The following is a 23,198-nucleotide window of genomic DNA, read 5'->3' as shown; positions in this document are numbered from 1 at the left end:
AATGTTACAGGTCTTTCATTTCATAATAGTTCAGGAATATAATAAATTAAGTTCAGGAGGACTGCAGAAACAAATACAAGAGAAAAGCATAATACCAGGAAAAATTTTGGTGCAGAAGTTACATTAATGATCAGAAGAGTTCATTAGACTCACTCTTGCTGCTCTTTCACTGATTGGCACTAGGTGAATCCTTAAGGGTGCGTCAATCCAATTGTGGATGGAATCCCTACTGTTCAAGACTGAAAAAAACTGGAACTGAATTTACTATAAAGAAAACTGGTCTGTTGTAAAATATTCTACTCATTCCCTCTTTCTGCTTGCGTTTTCATTTCACTGACAGCAACAGCAATGGAATCTTCCTTTGTGGTACTTTTATCAAAAGGAACCATTCTTCTCATGAGTGCTAGAAATAAGTCAGATAAGATAATTAATTAAACATCTTCATTTTGCTGACACAAAACACACATAAATATATGTTTATATTTATATATAAATATAATGTACACAGCAAGTAATATAGTATTAACATGTATTCAATATTCATAATGCTATGAATTGAGAAACTGACTTATTTTTCTAAGTTGTTTTTAATACTATATAATTCAGGCATGGTGAAGACTTTTCTTATACAAAAAAAAAATGTAAACTGCATTTTAAAAAAAAAATCTACCATCATTTATTTCCCATTTCATTTTCCAAATTTTTTGTTTAAACAAGAGAAAACAAACCACTCAGAAAAAATCCTGAAGAAATATACCAATAGCATGGAGTAAAATCAACAAGTGACACAGACACAAGATGGACATGGACCTGATGGAGAGGGTCCAGAGGAGGGCCACAAAAATGATCAAGGGCCTGGAACACCTCTCCTAAGAGGACAGGCTGAAGGAACTGGGGTTCTTTAGCCTGGACAAAAGAAGACTCCTACAAAGACCTAATATTGGCCTTCTAGTACCCGAACAGAGCCTACAAGAAGGCTGGAAGGAGACTGTTTACAAAGGCCTGTAGTGATAAGATGAAGGGCTGTGGCTGTAAATTAGAGAAGAGTAGGTTTAGGTTGGATTTTAAGAGGAAGTTTTTTATCATGAGGGAAGTGGAACACTGGAACAAGTTGTCCAGGGAGGCAGTTGAAGCCCCATCCTTGGAGATGTTCAAGGTGAGGTTCAACAGGGCTCTAGGCAATCTGGAGGATGTCCCTGCACACTGCCATGGGCTCTTTGGAGGTCCCTTCCAACACAAACCATTCTATGATTCTTTGATTCATAGGATGACATGCTGTGCACACACTCTCATAGCAAGGTGCATATATAATGCTGTCTTGCAGTATCATGAGATTATAAAGTCTTGATTTTTAAATTAAGTTATATCTTTTTAAAAGTCAACACAAATAGTTTTAAGAACTTACGGGAAAGTACACACAGAGTTAAAAACAGCAACACACATTGCAGAAGTATTATGACAATATGACCAACAGTCAGGACAACTGGTTTTACTCAACCATGATATCATTCCTACTATATGTCACACTGACACAAGAGTGTTGTGTCTCACCAGAGCCAAAGGGTCAGAAAAGACTGTGATCCCAGCTATAGAAACTGGGAAAACTGGTGGCTATTTTCTTCTCCATAAAGTCACAGCTTATGATGCCCTGGAACATAAATTCCAAACAGCAACAGAAAGCTTGAAAGCTCTATGACTATCCAGGATAAAATACTGAAGTAGTGAAATTTACAAAGAGAAAGGCAGGACCTGACTCAGAAAGCCAATGCAAAGCATGTGTAACTCTAAGGACCTTTGTCATACAAATTTAAGAAAAAATGTAGTGATCATGAAAAACAATTTGTTGAGCAAGTAGTAGTGACTTTGTAGACCCACAGGTGTGGTCTGATAGTAATACAGGCATCAAATCACGTCTAATGAATGCTTCCTTGTAACAAATTATTTTCTTAGTTCAGATATTTCTTTCCTAAGAAAATGGTTATAGAGATAAAAGCTCATTCCCAAGCAATGGTTATAGAGATAAAAGCTCATTCCCAGAGCATCTTTAAAATAGTTTGTAATGGAAAAGCTGTTACAATTGTGGAAATTACACCAGGAACATGAGGAAGAGAGATAAAACAGAATGTTAATGTTAATCACTTTTCCTTTTAGCTGCCAACTGCATTGGCAATTTTTTTGCTAAACATATATATAGAGGCAGATTGCTGTTCCCTAATTTATCTTTTCATATTTTTTGTACCTCTTTCTTCAATCAATTTTAAACTTAAATGATCCCCCTCACAGATAAATTAAATTCTATCAAACATGTCTGCTCTCCTCCCTAATGTTCTCTGCCAGTCATAAGAGACCCACACTAAGAAAGGAGCTTCTAGTACTATTTATTGACTTTATAATCTCTAAGATTTCATGAACTTAAGAAAGATGAAGTGAGGAAATATTAAATCACAAAGGCTTGCAAACTGCTCCAAACAGTAAACAAAAAGAGCTCCATACTTCTGTTTCTGAAAAAGTGAGGAGACAAATCACAGAAAACAAGTCATGACATTTATAGGTAGATGTATTAAAAGCTACAGGAGGCTTGGGTGCAAAAATTGCACTGACAATTACAAGAAAAGGTCCTTTATGTTAATACCACTGCAGCAGAATCAGCAAAGTCAGTAATTAAGAACACCACCTTCATTCTATCAGAGTCAAATAAAATCAAGGGCAGAAAAATATTTTATACCTGCATCTCTGATTTAGCCTTATAAAACCTCACTAATGGATTTTTATAGCACACAGGTAAAAAACTCTAAAGACTTTTGTATCCAGTTTTCCCTTAAAAACACATAGGAAAAAGTGAAACACTTTCACTGTTACTCTTTTGCTTCAAAAAAAATAATTTTAAAAATAGTTCCTTACCACGTGGGCAAAAGAATAAAACTAAAAAAACACTCTCAGCACCATTTTGGGATTTGGAAAATATTAAGTATGAAAATAGGCTTAATTTGTGATGTGGAAAACACCTTCCTAGAAGATTTAAGCAAGAGAAAAAGTCATTCCTGAACAAGGTTCTGAAAGAAGCTTCCTCAAATGTTGAAGCCTTTGCAGATATTTCATAACAATTAACACTGTATCACCACTGTTTTTCATTCTACACTTATTTTTACCTCCAGAATGCTTACTGTTTGAAAATCTCAGCTGAATTAGATAATAAATACCCAGAACAGGCTCATCAGACTGATGCTCACATCACGTGGACCTTATTTCTCTGGCAAGTGCCTAACATTGTTTTAAAAGTACTAAACTAATAAGGTCCTAGAAAGATCCATTCAGGTTTAGTGAAGATATTGTAATATTTTAGGAACATTCATGCTGCATCTTTAAATTTCAGGAACTGGAATCACAGAGTTGTTCAGAGTGGAAGGGACTGCCAGAGGTCATCTAGCCCAAGATGTCTGCAAAGTACAGGCTGTTTCTTTTCTATACCCCAATCAGGCTGAGCTGTACTTTGACTTGCAAGACTTTGGCAGAGATGAGGTTAGGAAAAAAAGGAAAGCAGCTTTGAGTCAGGGGAAACTGTTCCTGAAGTACAGATGAGGTGGAGGCATTTGCTCTTATGGTTTATTCCCACTATTGTTATTCAGTGTGCTCTGCAACCCACAGACTCTGAAAGGAAAAGAAACCAATTATCTTTAACCTCATCAGATTAGCTCAGGACTTACTGTTGAGCAGTAATGCATTGCAGCACTCATTCTAAGACGCAAAGGTTTGAAAGTGCAATGAAGCCTGAAATAGAGCTTTCCATTATACAGAATGTGACTTACCAAATAGGTTCCCAACACATAAACTGGCTGTATTGAAAAGAATTGGAAGGTGATATGCTTCTGAAGAGAAGTATTCAGATATCCATGTGCTGGTATGTTAAAACCCCACAACCCTTAAAACCTTTTTTTAGCCATTCATGCAAAGGTGTACTTGTACTAAAGATTTGATGCGTCCTATGTTTTACTGAGAAGTTCCTAGCTGTATCAGAGGTCTTGTGACCTTTCATGACCAGAGGTTGTATATGCACTAGGAGATAAGGAAGAAAAATTAAAAAAAAATCACTACTGAAATATAAGCAGAATTAGTGAATTCAATTTTCAAAGTTAAACTGCTACAGAAGCACCAGAATAACTGGTTCAAATGAAAAATCTTGCAAAAAATCCTTGGCTGAGGATGTCTTTCTGGTCCCTGAAAAGCTACAAAGTTTACACAAGTATGATTCATCATGCAGAGACTCAGAATCCAAGTGCAGCCCTTTCTACTGGTGTAGAGTTGGATGATTAAGAGAGTATGCTGTCTATCCCAGTGAAAACAAATCCCACATCTATCAGTGGGATGCAGTGAAGTACTTCTTAGACAAAGGCATCCAGTCAGCACACAGAGCTAAAACACAGGATGACTCTTAAGATGGTTTCTAGCATTTTCTTGTTGAAAAGTTGAGTGTATTACTCTCTCAAGTTAATCAGTTTTGAAACAGGAAAATTGTAGCTTTTTTTTCTGTAAAACAATACTTACAACCAGAATCTGAGAGCAATGAGCTGGACATAAAGCTGTTTTGAGTTCGCCAACTAGAATAGGGAGTAGTCGCTTCTATACCAGAAATTTCGGTATCCATTTTCACATCCTATGACAGCCAAATGAAAATAAGTTTTATTTGTAAATATCAAGCAGCTGTAAACTTTAACAAAAACCATACATTAGCAGACATCTACATGGGTACATGCTATGTTTTCACATGTGCTGGAAAACACCGGTTTGAATTCTCAGTATTGCAGTTAGGATCGAATTAATTTGCTTATGAATTTCACATTCATTTCATCATTACAAAACCTCTGAAAAAAATGCTTTGCCTTGAGAAAAGTATTGGGAGCGCTGCAAGTTTTTGTCACATTAAGTTGCAAAAATTCTCTTTCCTGCTGCTATCACATCCACAGCTTAAGAAAAAGCAGAGCAATGAAGTCAATGAAGAATAAATTCCTCATCAATGAATATCCCATATTAACTCACAAAAGTTCCATAAGTAAGTAGCAATAAAAATTACATCTGTTTTCCTTGCCACTGAGGAAACTGAAACTTCATTGATTTCTCATAGTAAAATACATAAAGTCACTTTTCCATTTTTCTGTCAAACCACTAAATAAAATCCGAAGTGCATTTTTACTATTTATGGCTAGATCCATACAGCATAGCTTTTTAAGTGAGTGAAGTCATTTAGTCTATAAGCTTAAAAAGAAAAAAAAAAATCAATTTCAAAAGGGCATTAGCACTGCAGCAAGTAGTCCCCTGTTGCAATACCTTTCAAAATAAGATTAAGAGCTTGACTCGGTATTCAAATTATTCAGTTTGTTGATACAAGAAGATAGACTAATGCACAAATGCATCAGTTCATAAACCACTCAATTTTGCTACTGAATTCTTATCATAAACAGCCTCAGGGAATTTTGTTAAAACATCTTACAATTTATCATTCATGCTGATACTAAGATTTGAAAACTAAAAAAAAAAAGAAACAAAACCAAAGTCAGCACTAATTTAGAGATACAATGAGCTTTTGTCCCACCCCTGAAGAGAGATTTACTCCTATTAAGACAAATGGGAATTATACTTATTAATCCCCTTATGTGCTAATGAGAGACTTAATACCTAAAGCATACATAACACAATAACAACTTTTAAAGAATGAAAAAATGTTTTTGTCTTTTCATTGTTTCCAAAAATCCTACTTCAGAAAACAGATTATAAATAAGCAAAGTGTTTCTACCAGCATCTGCAGTGCCAAATGGCTTTCTCTGTACAGAAATCTGAATTTATATAACATGCCTGATTTTATGTGCTTCATTTACAATTACATCTATATACTGTGTCTGGCTAGGTGGTCAGTTGTTTGTGGCAGAGAAACTGCCTACTTTATTACTGGAAATAGAATAGAATAGAATAGAATAGAATAGAATAGAATAGAATAGGACAGGACCAGACCAGGTTGTAGGAGATCTTTGAGATCATCGCATCCAACCCATCATCCAATACCATCTAAACCTTACTTTTTAACACATACAAAGAGCAATTATGATTTTCTTGGGCTTCTGAGCAACAGGTACTTTACAGACATCTAACAAGAGTACAGAGAAGTGGGAAAATTGATTTGGAACAATGATATCATAAGAAAAGAGGAACAACAACTGCTTTTAGGGGAACATGCAACTTTTGCTTCATTTTTGCTCCTTAAAATGAAAGAAGGACAGGGCATTAGATGATGCCTGTCTGAGATTAATGTCGGCAAATAAGCTGAAAGAAGTATATTAAGGGAAAGGCTAGAAAGATCATAACAGCAGAGAATTATTAACTCCTCAAGTAAAATCTTATCTAAAATAGACAAAGCAAAGACTTTACAATTCCCTTTGTTTTTTTCAAGATAAGTATTTTCTTAAAATGTACCAAATCTCAGCCCAGTTTGCACAGCAGAAGCGCTATGTTGTGTATGGAGCATGAATCAAAAGTGGCAGAAAGAATGAACTTTGATGTCCGCAAGCCTACATTTTTCCACAAATCAAGTTTAGAGACTCCCAAAAGACAAATTGTAAAATAACAAAACAAATCAACAAACAAACAAAAAACCCTAAAGCAAAACACACACACAAAAATAACCACATGTGAGTTAGTTCCAAGGGAGGGTAAGAAAGGTAAGCACTAAAAAGGGTGTTTTTTTAGACTAAGCTAGCCTGATCACTGAAATCAGATTAGTACCCTCTGTTACTTGTTCTTGAACATTCTGTTCTATTTGTAACAGCCATGGCAGCGGAGAGTACTGTATATCACTCAAAAACCCAATTAGGTCTGACTAAATGGAAGCCATTAAATGCTCCTTGTTGTCTAAAGAAAGAGGAAATATTGTGTTGGAATCAGCTTTATACTGGATTGCGAATATAGCGTTCAAATCATGCAAGCTCTGTGAGCTCAGTCAGCTTAGTGCAATATTATATTCTACTGTCAGCTGATTGCATTCCACTTAGATTTCCCAATGTTTCCCAAATTTCAGGGCTTACTGAATTAGTAACTCTTGTGTGAAGACAAGAAAAATTCCAGAAACTGAAGATCATCATTAGTAACAGACTTAAAGCGAATCTGCCCTGTTTCTTTCATTCAGTTCTTTCTTACAAAAGAGCAAGATGGCTTTTTCAAATAGCTTAAATACCACCTTCTTACAGCAACTAAGAAAAAATACTCTGCATTTATTTTACCCTTTCCTACTCATTGCTCATTTTACAGAGGGAAGACTGCTATGGAAAAGGTGGGAAACAGAAACAGCTTAAAGTTTTTTGATACAAGGTATGTGATCCCAGATTTTGAGCTTAACTGCTTATAGACACTGGCAAGACTCACTGCCAAACAATCTTGATTTGAGTGTGATAAGCAACAGAAACACTAGCATAGTTCTTCAGTTCTGATCACTTATTTTGACCATGAGAATTTCAGTTCTGCCAAAGTAGGCTACTGCCACAATGACATGCAGTGAGAAGTGATATGAGAATAAATGATCTAATAAGCAGAGAAAAAAAGAGAGTGTAAACAGTTGGAAAGGTGAACTTATTTCTAAACAAGTGCACTGGATTTATATCGCAGGGAGTTAGGAAATTATGTTTAGCCCTGCTAACAGCCCACTGAGTGACCTTTAGCAAATCACTTCCATTCCATTTCCTTGGATTGTGTTTACATGTGAAATAGATATCATTCAGTACCTTTTGTAATGAAAACATGGATGAGCTAATGAAAAATCACTATATATGTTCTACAAATTAATTGTCTTTTTAATGCAGGAAACAGGTTTCTGTATTTATTTTTTGCATGAAAGGACAAGGGAAAATTGAACACAGATCAAAAAAATTGCTGCAGACAGCTATTTGACAAAGGTGGTAAACACTTCAAAGTAGTAAGACACACTTTTCTGTGAAAATTCAAAGATTTTTCAAAAGTACTCATGTAACTCTATAGTGAAGACAACACTTCTGTCACCAGATTCTACATCAACTACGGCAGCTACATAAACCAGAAACGTTCACATGTGATTTTAGTCTGTGTCTGTACAGACTAAATAAGTTTACACTGCTGACTGAAAGTAATTGGGAAACAAAAGTGAAGTGCATGCACATACCTTGAATTGCTGAACTCTTTGTTTTGAATCTTCCAGCTGTTTCTGTAGAGAACTCACTATCTCTTTATACTTTATATACCTCTTCTCAATCATCTCCCTTCGGCAACGGGACTCCTAGAAATGCATTGAAAGACCTAAATCACATTGTAAGGTTAAAAGTAATTAATAAATGTTGGCTGGCTATTGTAAACAGAGCTACTACCAAGGATTTTCAACATAGCAAGAATGAATGAAATACAGGAGCCTTATGAAAGCATGTTTTCTCATGAAAAATAATGTTAAAATGAGAATAGTTTAAAATGTGAACAGCCTCATTCTTAACTGGTGAATGACTTGTTGCAACTCTGTCCCAAATTCAGTAATATCATGTCTTCTAACAAAGACATTCTGTAATTGTAACAAAATTAATTAGAACAAAGAACTTGAAGAAAATCTTCCAAGGATATGTACTAAACAGTATTTTCAAATAAGAAAATACAGTTTCTCACAGAACTAATGATTCACTTGAATGAATGCAACTACCAGACAACTTCTGAGGCATTATTCCGTCCCCCTTCCTGTGACAACACTAAGAGAAAAACTTGCTAGAAGTGAAAAGCAATGAACAGCTTCAAAATACTTCATTCATGACTACCACTTGAGAGTAAAACACGGTATTATACAAAAACGTATTATTTTAAAATAAAAGAATTACTGAAACACCAACCTGACATCATTCTCTACAGATAATTCATAAAGCTTATTAGCTCTCTTGAATAATAGATTATTTATTAAGCAGCAGCCTGCTGTTTGTAGAGACTCATTAACACAACAGTTTTTAAAAACTAAGCATCAGGGAGTGGGATAGTGCTCAAATTATACCAAAGAATCCATCTCATGAATGAATGCTGGCCAAGTGATCACTACAGCAAACCAGAAGTGGCAGTGTGTCAGCGGCTGGATTTGATGATCTTAGAGGTCTCTTCCAACCAAAATGATTCTATCATTTCCACAGTAACGTTAATCAAGAGAGTGCAAGAGCGAGGAGAAACCCGCATTCAAATGTCTGCTTTGCCTAGCTGAGAGCAGAATTTTTCCTTTAGCAGTGCAAAACTTCAGAAACAGATGGGAAACTGTATCTGGGGTTGCCTGGAATGTGAAATTAAAATGATGTTATCTCAACAATATTTTTATTTTAAAAATCCAAACATTTCCATCGGCATTTGTGTTCCTAACTCTGTGGATGATGACAGCAATTATTAACACATGACCTCATGCAATAACACTTGGAATAAACAACGTTCCAAACAAGTATGTTTTGCAATGTTTATGACTACCTCATATATTCTATACAGCAAATAAAATGCTAATCATTCTGAGTTTGTTGACCTGTGATTTAATATGATTTAAAATTCATATTGTGCAATGAGGTTCCAAATCTTTTTTCAGTAGAGCATCAGCTTCATATGTGGAAAGTAATAATAACGCAATGGTTTAGCCACTGAAGATCTAATTTAATGCTTATCACTCTTGACAATACTTCACCGCTGTGGTGTCAGGTCAATATCATAGTATCATAATATCAGTCAGGGTTGGAAGGGACCACAAGGATCATCTAGCTCCAAGCCCCCTGCCACGGGCAGAGACACTCCACACCAGACCAGGCCGGCCAGAGCCTCATCCAGCCTGGTCTTAAACACCTCCAGGGACGGGGCCCCAACCACCTCCCTGGACAACCCATTCCAGGGCTTCACCACTCTCATAGTGAAGAACTTCCTCCTCATGTCCAGCCTGAATCTCCCCACCTCCAGCTTCATTCCATTCCCCCTAGTCCTATCACTACCTGATATCCTGAGAAGTCCCTTCCCAGCCTTCTTGTAGGCCCCCTTCAGACACTGGAAGGCCACAATTAGGTCACCTAGAAGCCTTCACTTCTCCAGACTCTTTCCAAACAAACACTTGGATTTGATTGTGATAGTGGGAAAATAAGTGACAGTTGTTGGCATTGAGACAAAACAAACATACCAAAAAGCTGTAAAGCTTACCTACATTCATTCATTACTTTAAATATTGAAATAACTGGCATAATTTCTTTCATTACAAAGCGTTCATTTTTTAACAGGTAATAGCAGAACTAAATACTCAATACAAATCTGAAACAGCTTTTAGGGCTTGACCAATTATGCCCAGTTATCAGTATTTTGCATATTCCATAGCACCTAAGCAGCATTACTAATTCAGATTGTCACCTCAAAAAAATAAATCTGTACAAACAAGAAAGTGTATTTCTATATGTTTTTGTCTATATAATATGTACATATATAATTTTAGACATCTTATTAACCAATCTATCCACACATATGAACACAACATTTATCAACCAAAATATTTTAGAACTACTGAAAGAGCATAAAATTTTTCTCACTCCAATATCTTTGAAATCTTCTAACAAGTTCAGTTTCTCAGGAACAGACTCCAGATGGTCTAAAGCTATTCGAGTACTCTAAAGAAGAGAACACAAGATAAACATAAAAATGTAAGCACTTCTTTCAGCCGTCTCAAACATTAAAAGCCTAATACATCTATGGAAACAGGTTTATAGGTACGTGTGTTCCTGTAAATTAAACAGGTGAAGAGTGAACAGCCTGGTAAGGAAAAAGTACAAAATAAAGCACACAACAGTTTCCTTATGGAAGGTAAACTAACTATTGTATCAAGGGGAGTTGAATCCCCATGAATAGCCATCAGTTTATTGAGCAGAAAAGGATACACTTTTTTTTTTGCAAATACAAATACAGCAGTTAGCACTTAGTTAAATATAGAACAATCAGATATCATATACTTGGTGTAGACATATGGAATGTACTGCTGAAAGATTAATTACCCCCCTAGGGAGAGTTTGGGCTGGACACAAGATGCCATATCTACACCCAAGGCACACAAAAAATGTAGTTTATAGCAAGATGAACAGGTGAAGTTGCTTGAACATGTGTAAACAGTAGTCATGTCCCACAAGCCAGACACCTCTGGAGCTTCTCAAAGGCTGCCCTTCTAGGTAAGGGGAAGGAAATTTGTGAGAATTTGAGAGAATTGGATGTATTGTTTCTAGAACAATAGGAAGAATAAGAAGCCTATAAAATGGGATAAAAGGATTGACTAGCAAGGAATGACAAATTTTAAGAAGTACAGGCAGACCTGTCAAAGATGAAACAGAGTAGAAAAATTATTTAGTCATTTAGAGAGAACAAGAAAACAGAGACAGGGAAAATAAGGTGGAGATAATTTAGGCATGAACCCAAACCAAAATGAGTATTTTTTTCCTTTCTTTTTATACTAACACATCAATTGCATCAGATTTTTACAAAATGTACACAAATTATACAAGACTAAATAGATGAAGTTATATCTGAAAGACAGGTAAGTCATTTCCTGAAATGGTCAACCCTGAGGACACACTGTACAAAAAAGTCCTTAATGTTGGAAAAAGTCTGGGAGGGCAGAGAGGTGCACACTTGTGCTGACTTCAGTGAATAAAGTAGGGCCATCGCTTTTGCAAAACTCAGTCAGAATGAAGAAAGAAAACAGGGCTTTCTTCTTTCTCATCTGCTACATGAGAAAGAAAGTTAGATTCACACTCAGCTAGCCATGAGCTAGCTAGCTAGCTAACCAAATGTAAAATTTATTGTATTATATTCATAAGAAGCCTTGTATTTTACCATGTAACTTGATCTGCATCAAGTGTTTCTTACTTGCAAAATTCACCTAAGAAGGTTTTATAAGGAGGGGGAAAAATAAAGTTATTTCTCCTGTAACATATCTGGTTCTTTACCATAATTACAGACTTTGCATTTATATATTAATAATGAATATGTAAAATGGATTCTTCTTCATATATTCAGCATGCAATCAGGCAAGAGGCCTACACAGTGTTTAAAGTGTTTTTCACAGATTATAGTGTAGAAATGTTTTTATAGCTATAAAATACCTTTTATTTTCAAACGGTATTATGCCTCTCCACCCGAAAGTAAAACTGCCTAGAGGTATACATCAATCTCTAATGTTTCCCTCCTGTAAGAATCAACCATTTCACTTTTACCACAGTGAAGCAGTATTCATTCATATTTCATGCTTCATTTACAACAGCCTTATGTTCATCAAAGCACTGATTTTCCATTCCATTAATTTATGATGAGATGCAATGTTTGCTGCTTCTACACAGAGTACCCCCTGGTACTGGTCTGCATGTGCATTTCTAAGGCTAGGAAATCTATGAGAGAACAGATCTTAAGCAATCCAAACTTAACTATATGTGAAACAAAATAATGACTGCTGATTTTAACAGTTGTCATAGTATCACACAAATCTCTTGCACACATGCCCATAAAGTTTTTTTACTTTAAAAACTAAAAACTCCCTTAAAGAAATAAAATCCTTCCTCATGGGAAGTAACTGCAAAATTGTAACACCCCTCAATCTCTCTTCACAGCCCATGTGGTACTACCATCCCACTCCACTCACGGGCTGCAACTCCCCATCCTGGGCCACACAGCAATTGTAAAAAGCAGTGTAAAAAGCAGTGTAAAAAGCATTAAGGCAACCCCCCCATAAGGTACCTCTCTCCTGTCTCCCCTGTTCTCTGGAGACAGAAAGGATGCATACCTCATGCAACAGACAGACCATTGCACAAAGCAGAATGTTACAAGTAATCACGCTAGATTGAAATAGAAAATTACTCAACAAAAGTCAATTGCTCTTATAAACAGCAATCCAAAATGAGCCTCTTGGAGCTCTCCTGGATCACAGTGCAACGCCTCTCAGGGCTGTCTGATGGTGAAGTCAACACCAGACCTGAGCAAGACCATCTCCCTAAGACTCAACTCCTGCCTACTGAGAAATGCTGAAACATAGTGAATATTTACTCTAAACTGAAAGGAGAAAGTTTTGGTTACAGGCTAGCCTCTTTTATCTACCTCTCTGCCTATTTAAGTATTTGACTTTACATATTCACTTTTATGGCTGTGGGTGTCTCCATATTTCACTTGCCATTGTGTCTGTATGTTTTCTGTTTATGCATGTACACATCATCACATTGGAAATACCTGGTAGTAACTTAGTGTGATTCTTGTCATCCTTGAACTTGTAATGAAGTCACTGTTTTACTAAATCACTTGTTACAAGTGCTGCTAAAATCAGTCTTTGATTTATTTCATTTTGCTAATAAATCTTGAATTGCTGATAAATCAAAACTGACAAACATATTCATCTGTGACAGTCCAACACCAAATTAAACCATAAATATTTTAACTTTACAGAACATATTACCTGACACGTCTTCCTAACATATTTTACTTATAAGCTGCAGAAAAATACACCTTTGAGATGTCACACAAAGTTGAAATAAAGTTTCTAGGGACACAGGAAACATTTGATGCAGTGTTTCCTCAGTATGTTATGAAGTATATTCAGTTTATAGCAGGTGGGGTTTTTTTTCCCCAAGTACAGAGATTTTTGCCTTTTCCCCTATTTTAATAAAGGCCACCTGTGATTTGTTCTCAGCATAAAAGGAACTCAGGCCCTAAGTGTAAGCCCATGCCTCAAGCCATCCCATTTTTTAATTCTTTCTCTAAATTCAATGACAGGCCCCCACTCTCTGTAAAAGGACTTAAGGAAGATGCTCATCATCTGTTGTCCCCAAGTATCTCCTAAATATATTCCCTCTGTTTCACATGGTTTTTGTGGGGAAAAAAATAAAATCATTAGTTGTGACTCTGCTAGACCCCATCAGCTACAACAATAAATCTAATCTTGAAAGAAGATGACCACCTTTGAGGTTATTATACATACTCAGTCCAGTTTCTCAGTTTCACCCAGGATAATATTGGCTACTTGGACTTCTAAAAGGTTTTTTAAATTCCTCAAATTTTAAACCTAACTGGACACACAAAATGATGGGCTCTAAGATAACCACTACTGCTCAGGAAGTAGACCATGGGGTAACAATACATATTTCCAAGAATTTGTTAATTCAGTACTCAATATCAACCAGAAAAGCCAAATAAACAATGGATATAATCAGGAAAAGGAAAAAAAAAGTCAGATAAAATTATTTCCAAGTGTGAATCCACAGTGTGCTTGCATCTTGACTACTGAGTGCAGCTGTGGACCTCTATTTCAGGACAGAAACAGGGAAAAAGCAGGAGTCTTCCTCCAGGAAGACAGATGCTTGAGGGAAGAATTAACCAATTTGCACAACATCAGAAGTCACATAAAAAGAGAAAATTCTGTATGGGTTTAAGCAGAAAACTGGAAAAGTTCATGAATAAGATCATGGGAGGGTCCCACATTTGTAAAAACTACATCTGTGTCTGGAAGTCTTCTGAGCTTTGAATTGCTGGAATCAGAATGAATATATGGGAAATAAAATATACATTAGTCCTGTTCATACACTCTTCCCTAAGTATTTTTTCATTTTAACCAGAAGGGCTCCTATTATGTTTTAAAATTCTCAGATTTCTGAGTAGTTTGGTTATTTGAACAGGGTAACTCACACAGTAACATTTTCAGGGACAGAAATTCATAACTTTTTCATAAAACCAATTAAAAGAACAGCAGTGGTGTGCAAACAGAAAAAGAAAAAAAGCTAAGTTTGGTAGGAGAAATTCAATAAAGGTGGTGGCAACAGAAGGATATGTTGAAGAGTGGAAGGGAAAGGTGGTGAAAGAGCTCTTAACTGGCTCGCAGAATCAGCGTGGTAATTTAAGGAAATGTACAGCAACATCCTCAGTGAAGATCAAATGCCATACTCATATCATTAATGACAACACTCTATTCTATTAGAAGAGGTGGATTTAGCTGCACAGATAAAATGCAAAAAAAGGATGTCAGAAGCACCTGACATAGAGGGTAATTAAGTACTGTTAACTTTTTTCCCAGAAATCTGGGAAAGCTGTATGCCATAATGCATACAAATAATCCTAAAGACAGTAATCACATCTGTCTACTCATTGTTTAACAGGGAACAGAAGGTACTGATACAGTACACTGATGGTACCGATAAGAGGAAAAATCACCAATCGTCCTCATTTGAAGCAGTATTAATAGCCTTCTAATTAACAGCAGTCTCTTCCATACAGTAAATGTTATCAACATTTCTGCATTTAAAATGAAGATTATTTACTTTGAAAAGGTGTGTTCTGTTTTCACTGAGAATGATAAACCATATTACTTGCTTTCCGTGACTTCGTACAAACATTTGATGTTTAAATTGCATGTGAACAGTTAATCCTCCCACACTGATGTGTTCTTTGTGATAGTCTCCCACTGTCTCAAGGGACAGATCAAAATCAAAATCAGATTCACATTTTATTCCTAGTCTCAAGGCTGCAATGCTAAATGCATGTAAATCAAAGTCGGTTTGTATACAGTCCGCCTACAGTTTGCCTTTATGGTTGATTGAAAACATATAAACCAGAGACCAAACTTGACTGACTTTCAAGTAGACCGCTCCTTTCTTTTCAGAGGTAGGTAAAACTAAATGGCTATCTGTATTGAACAAATATTTCTGAAAATTAGAGCTGACTTAAATAGCAGTTAGCTAATCCCCCAAAGAACATCCATAAAAAGATTAAAAGGGACTGTAATTTTAACTGTCTGCAATGCATGTCAGCAGGCGGTTACAACTCAGATGAAAGATGTAATGTTAAAGGTGACCTACAATGACTTATTTTTAAATGGCCTTATCATGTTGAATACTTAAATAGCAAGAACAGAATGCAGACAGCATATATAAAGGTATCCTTTGCTCTCAGTGTTAACATCTGTAAACCCATTCATTGCCAGCTTCTATCTCCAGTGCTAGACTAATACAACTTACACTCTTCTTTTAGAGTATGGTTCTACTTAAAAGGCATGAGGTTCTCTGCTGACTTTCACATGATAGGCAAATTCTGTGACAGCTAGGACATTTTGTGATATAGTACATCATATGTATAGAGGGAACTTTAAGAAAAACAAAAAAGGTGTTTTGTATCTTACATTGCATGCATACCATTGCTTTCATTATTTCAGCACATCAAGATAGGCAACACATATATATTTTATCAACTGTGTCCAGTTCTGGTGTCCCCATCACAAGAAGGACACAGAGATGTTGGAGCAAGTCCAGAGGAGTGCACAAAGATGATCCAAAGGCTAGAACACCTCTGCTGTAAGAATAGGCTGAGGGAGCTGGGGTGGTTCATCCCAGAGAAGACTCACTCCAGAGGAACCTTATAGCTGCCTTCCACACCTGAAGGGGTCCTACAGGAAGGCTGGAAAGGGACTTTTCACAAGTGTGTCTAGCAATAAGATAAAGGAGAATGGTTTCAAGCTGAGGGAGAGTAGGTTTAGACTGGATCTTAGGAAGAAGTTTTTCAGTACAAGGGTTGTAAGACTCTGAAATAGGTTGCCCAGGGAGGCTATGGATGCCTCCTCCCAGTGGGTGTTCAAGGCTAGGCTGGATGAGACCATGAGCATCTGAGTTTAGTTCAGAAGTATCCCTGCCCATGACAGGGAAGTTGGAGTAGATGATCTCTGAGGTCACTTCCAACCTAAGCCTTTCTATGATTCTATGAATTTACACAACATGCAGATACAACTGGCTCTTTTTTCTCCCCTAGACTACATTGTTTCATCAACATTTTAACTAGCAGACTTTTTTAAAAACAAAAACTGAACTCATACTAACAAAAAACAACAAAACAACTTTGTTAACAATGCATTGCAAAAGTCAAACTAACCGAACTTTTAATTTAGACTCCAGATGTTTTGGCACAGGGCAAACCACATTTTAATTAAGAGAGCTTCATGGATGCTTTCTTTCCTGTTTGCAATGACATGGACCATCTCCCATTCATAAGCCTATAACATCTCTGTGGTAACTACAGGAATTGTTTACAAGAAAAAAATACTAGGAAAGTATTTCATGAATTTTTAGCTGTTTGATGCATACTAGCAGCTGGAAATGTGGAGGAGGCAGTGTGGTCTTTTGGCAAGCCAGCTCTCTGTGAATCATCAGCTAGTGCTCTGAATACTATTGGGGGTCTGCAGGACTAGTTTTGGAGAATATTTTCCTTTTTATTCACTAAGACTTTGATCAAAGACATCCAGATAAAATTACTGGAAATGAAAAGAAATACAAGAAGCAGAGTGTGTAATATAAAGCAATGTTAGTGGGCACACATTCTTAAGTACTTCCTTGTCATTCATTCAAAGATGCTATCCTCAACTTTCTGGAGTTTTGCAAGCTAAAAATCTTTACGTGTAAACTATGTTAATGTTTTCTATGCTAACAGTATTTCACCAAGCCTTCCAGAAAACATTACAAAAATTCAGTTAGCACAGCCTTTATGGGAAAGAAGGAATATCATTCAGTTTTACAGTTGAGAAAAAGTGAAATACAGGGAAGTGATTTAACCAAGGATTCACAGCAAATCAGTTTCAGGGTAGGAGAATAAATTAGGCATTTGGCTTATAGATTTCTCCATTTTAATGACTAGAGGTAACTGATGTCTGTGTTCATAAGGTTGATGAAACTTAAAGCATTTAAATAAAAAATGAAGGACCTAGCAGCACATTTGTAACATTTTAGCCAGCAGTTCACTGTCAAACAAAATTTTAACTTGTTTTATGATACACAACATGTGCCTTACTTAAAAAATTATAAGCATCCTATACTCTGTGATGGAACTCATAGATACACATTCCACAGAGGAATGGCCAACCTTTCTAAAGAGAATCCTGTGGACAGAATACATAGGGTCTCTCTTTAAAATTATATTTATAGACATATTGATACCATGTTAAAAAAAAAAAAAAAGTCACTGCACATTTCTACTTGTAGTTAAACTAAGAGAAATAACTGATCTAAAAGAATTACAGTCTTCTGTAATAAAGATTTATCCCGAGATTTTTACTTTCTCTAGTGGAAAAAGGAGAGGATTTTGCTTTATTAAAAGCTGGCAAAAATGTTCAATACTTGCAATATGGAACCCATCTTTGCAATATCTTTCTACTTAGAGAATGTAAGGCTTGCATTAAGGGGAGTGTTGCCAGCAGGTCAAGGGAGGTGAGCCTTCTCCTCTTGTCAGGCCTGGCGAGACATATCTGAATTGCTCGGTCCCCAATACCACAGAAACATACTGAAAACAATCCAGCAAAGATGAACTAACATGAGAAAAGGCTGAGAAAGATGGGATCATTTAGCCTGGAGAAGAGAAGATTCAGGGAGATCTCATTAAGGTGTACAAATATCAGCAGGGAGAGTGCAAAGAAGAGGAATCTGGACTCATTTCAGCAGTGCACAGTGACAAGAGGCAATGCCCAAGCTGAAGCACAGGATGTTCTGTCTGAAGTTCCAAGCACTGCCACAAGTTGCCTGGGGAGGTTGTGGAAAATCTCCAACTTTGGGAATATTCAAAAAACCATCTGGACATGGTCCTAGGCAACCAGCTTCCTGAGTAAGGGGATCAGACCTCATGACCTCCAGAAGCCCCTTCCAAACTCAGCCATCTTGTGATTCTGTCATGTATATTGCCAATATCACCACTGGAGAAACAATGAAGTTATGAGATCAAGTTGTTAGCTATGCACCATGATTAGTTTCCTGTGAGTAAATATTTGCTGCCAAACAAAGAATAGTTTAATGAAGTTTATAGAGTTGCTTGCATTTTGTAACTTGCCTCTTACAGTCAATTTAGCAATAAATCCTTTGTCTACTACTTCATTCTTTGATAAATATGCAATGATATTCTTGATTACACTTACCTGCAACTACAGCATTTAAAGTCTCAATGCAAGAATATTTATTTTTCTAACAATATCTTATTCTATTTCTTACATTAAGTAAATATTTTTCACAAAATAGTGAAGAACATTTTTAATATAGAATAACTTTAAAATAATGCTATAGATCAGTTTTTGAGGGAAGGGGGATTAGAGTGGTGACATTAAAAACAAATCTATCTATCTATGTTTAGTTTCTGAACTTTGTGCAAGTACATAGCCTTAAATGAAATCTATAAATTGGAAAACCTCTGCAGAATCATACAAATCAATTTATTTCAGCATTTTGGTCCCCACTCTCTCACGTTTAGACAGAAAGTGAGAAGTAGGAATGAATTGGAGAGAAAGGCTAAACTAAACTAAACTAAATCACACTCTAAACTAAACTAAATCACACTCTAGTAGTACAATAAAATATTTTACAGCAAAAAAATATCAACATAACAGCAGAAAACTAGAGGTAGCTGTAACACAAAAACACTAGAACAAGTACAGTACCAAAGAGTAAGAGGAAGAGGGTGGAGAAGTAGCAGTATATTCAACAAGAGCAATAGATAGGTTAGGGGAGAAAATGACATCAAGAAAGAAGGGAGGAGGAAGGTGAGCCTCAGGAGAAAAGAAACAGGTGTCTGGCAAGCACCATCAGGCAGCATAAGTTACTTAGTGGGAGTGCACAGAGGAAGGACTCAGGGAACCTTGGGAAAGTTTTCCACCCCTAGCAACGGGAAGGGACACACTGGCTCGTCAATGAAAAGAAAGGAAAGGGCGAGGCAGGCAGGACAGAGGATCTCAGACTCCTCTCCCGGTCATTTTTATAAGATCAAAGAATGGCTGTATTCTGGGAAGACTAGAAGGCCTTTGATGTAATGGTAGTTTTGGCAAGACACTAGAGAAGGGGAGAAAAAAGTATTAACCCTCAGATTCAAGATTTCCTAAACATTCATAAACAAGCATAAACTAGTCACAAGAGCTAACAGCAAGATTTGCTTATTGAGATTTGCACATCGAGAGACACAGAGTGCACCCTAATATGGATAGTATCTGGCAGTCACATAATCTCCCTGTATAAAGCATTGGGCATTGTCACTCTTCCAATTTTTCTTTTATAATGGGTGATAAATCAGAAAACTGATGCAAATTTGAGCCTGCTACTACAGTAGAAGAATCCAATAGCTTCTACATTGTTGAGTGTGTGCAGACAGAAATTTGTTTTACTGGTATTCAAAACCTTACTTCCATGAACGTAAAATAAGAGTTACAACAAAATGTTCATACTGAAAAAGAAATCCCTATTAAATAACAATTTTGCAGAATACTTACAGGATAAAACCTAAGTTTATAACATTGAAACAAATAGTTGAATCATGTCCAGAAAAGTCTGATTAGGTTCTCTGCTACAAGCAGTAAGCTGTCATACTGACCAAAGGATACAAAATGCATACATTCAGTGGACTAGTTTCAGGACTTGGTTGATTTCAAACTGAATTTCCCAGACTAGTGCTACAAAGGCAGAGGAATCTGACTTGCAACTTATGCTCACAAAGAACATGATGTAGTTTACAGAAACACACTAAAGTCATACGCACAGCGTAATAGCAGCATGCACCTACAAAATACACACTGACATCTTTATGAGAGAAGTAGATTCCCAATGTGGCTACTTCAGAGAATGATTATAGACTTTACCCAAGAAAACTGTATACATCCATCTATAAATAATATAGAGCCAAATGCTACGTGCACAAAGCAATCTACACTCAAGATAAAACTAAATCACCTTAGTTAGAGATAAAATCTGGAAAAACATCAGACTACAGAATTGATTATTAAAGTAATCAGGAAAATTACTTGCTAACAGCTATGTCATAATTAAATTCACTTTATTAAACAGTATTTAAAAACAAACAAACAAACAAAAAAACACCAAAAAAAAAAAACGCAAACCAAAACAAAAAAGAACCAAACAAAGACCATAATGTCTAGATACTCAAAATCTCACTTTGCCTGTACTTATTACTTCCTTGGCACTTCTCACACGCTGAAGGGTTATTTCAGCTCCTTTTGTATTCACTAGTGAGTCTGTTCAAGTATCACTGTCCCTCCTTAACTTCCCAACTCTGTTCCTGTCCTGTGCACTCTGCTGCAGCAAGAAGTAGTATACCTATCTGTGTATCATACTGTAGAATTGATCTGATTGAAAAAAAAGAGACAAAAAAATCTAAAATATTTTTGTGATGGGTATTATTTGTTCTCAGGTTCGTTACAGGGGTGACGACATCAAGTGTCATGTGCTGATGTGTGATGTTAGTAACAGCACTTTCCCTGGGGACCTAGAGAGTTGGCTAAGGAAAAAGATCTAAGAAGCCGTTTGGTACAGCAGACAGGATGAGTTGTGGGTATGAGATGGAGTTTCCAGCTCAGACTGCTGAGAGAAGAGGCTGACAGGGCTCAGTGCTGATGCAAGGGACAGGGCATCATCTGTTTGCTGCAACTCACAAAACTCACTGAGTTTGTTCACCTAGAGCTCTGAAACAAATCTGCCACGTTCCTGTCACATTACTTTCCCTTCCCTTTTTCTTTTGTTTTCCTCCTGCCTAAATTGCTTAGTTCTTCACATGGCTACTACAACAATTTTACTGAAAAGTACAGGAGGCAGAAATGAGCAGACTGTCAGGAATGGGAGAATGGGCTGCCAAATATACCTCTCAAAATATGTACACATACAGAGTTTTCAGGTCATTGTGTAAAACATCTTTTTTAGGTTAAAATTTTAATCTAAAGAATTTTAACATGCATTTACAGTTAGAGGTACACGTCTGTTGCTTAAAAGGTAGAAACATTTTAAGAAGTGGGTGCAAGAGGCTTCACACTTCTTTGTCTCACCTCAAGACTAAACTTCACCTATTCCTGTGCAGAGCAATATCTTCCTGGTATTAGGGAGAAAGGGGGATGCTGTGGCAGAAAATGCAGATAAGATTCCTAATCTAGCCATCCCATGGCCTCAGAGTTTGAAAACAGCTCTGGAAAGTCAATGCCTTCCTATGCATTTTGTATAGGTTGTATATGTGGGTGTTCTGGCTTTTCCCTTTGTTGACTCTTTTTTTATCTTGCATTTTATGAGTCTCATGAACTGCCACCTCTCTGTCAAATTTCTCCCAAGAAAATGCTTTTTGTACACAACTGAAACAATTTTTTTCCCCTAAGGATTCTGTTTGAATTTGAATTTAATATCTTATGTCTCTATTCCATTTCCATTCCCTATAACCTGAATCAAATCACAAAATATGTGATTGTATTTTTTTAATGTCACACTGAGCACTCCAATAACAAACAGTAAGAAAATCATACAAATACATGAGTACCGTAACAATTATGTACTCATTGTAAATGCTATGTAGGCATATAGCTATGCAGACATACACTCTATAAATATAAGGATTCTTAATGATCTCTTAAACAGCAAAACTTATTCATTCCTTTGCTCAAGGGCTTTTCTATCATAGCTCATCCCATCACAGACTATGAAACCATGTGTCTTTTTTTTTTCTTTAAGGTCAGCAATGAGCCTCAAAACCCAAACAGAGATAAAGAAGTCAAAAACACTTCTTAAAATACTCAATATCAGCTAACATATGAATTTGAGTATACTTAGCAATGTACATAGCTAAAGCTCCACTAAATTCAGCTGTTACTAAAACTGCATTTCTAAAAATGCAGACCTCAAAACTCTCAAAGTCAGATACCCAGAAAATGAGGAACACAAAGTAATTAACAGTCTGTGAAAAATTTAGTCTAAGTTATTTGCTTGGTATCACAGCAGAAGCAAAAGTAAAATGAGTGCCCTGGGAGCATTCGACAGCCTTAGTGATAACCATACTTTACTTGCCTGAAGTTTCAGGGCTTAACATCACACATCTTCCAATGTCAGCAACAATAAAAGTAGAAACCAATTTCAAACTTTAGGATTTAACATCACAAATTTGCATTCAGGTGTTACCTCCCAACTTGCATTAAGAAAGAAGTTTGTATTTTACTGATTATTATAATCCTCTGCCTCTTCTATTTGAACAATAACTTACAAATCTTCCTTCTTGAAGTAGAGGAGATTAAAAGCATAAAGAGTAAAAGGCTCCAGGAAAAAAAAAGAGAGAGAGAGAAGAAAATTTTAAAAGGTTATATTTGCAGTCTTGATACTGTTTCAGTAGAGGTTTCTTCACATGAA

General features: G+C 36.3%; 1 protein-coding gene across 1 annotated transcript in view; it reads right to left on the bottom strand.

Annotated features, from left to right (window-relative positions):
* Positions 1-256: 256 nt before the first annotated feature.
* CEP128 (centrosomal protein 128) overlaps positions 257-23,198 on the bottom strand; it is a 110,475-nt gene continuing 87,533 nt past the window's right edge. Inside the window, exons 20-23 of the mRNA XM_054162221.1 lie at positions 10,581-10,658; positions 8,177-8,290; positions 4,543-4,651; positions 257-403 (exon numbers count right to left, since the gene is read on the bottom strand). Of these exons, the coding sequence (XP_054018196.1) occupies positions 297-403; positions 4,543-4,651; positions 8,177-8,290; positions 10,581-10,658 (408 nt within the window). The 3' untranslated portion in view covers positions 257-296. The remainder of the gene's footprint in view (positions 404-4,542; positions 4,652-8,176; positions 8,291-10,580; positions 10,659-23,198) is intronic.

This window comes from Dryobates pubescens, chromosome 5 (assembly GCF_014839835.1).
Source record: "Dryobates pubescens isolate bDryPub1 chromosome 5, bDryPub1.pri, whole genome shotgun sequence".
Classification (NCBI taxonomy): domain Eukaryota; kingdom Metazoa; phylum Chordata; class Aves; order Piciformes; family Picidae; genus Dryobates; species Dryobates pubescens.
Note: the sequence above shows the minus strand (reverse complement) of the source record. Positions and strands in the feature narration are given on the sequence as shown.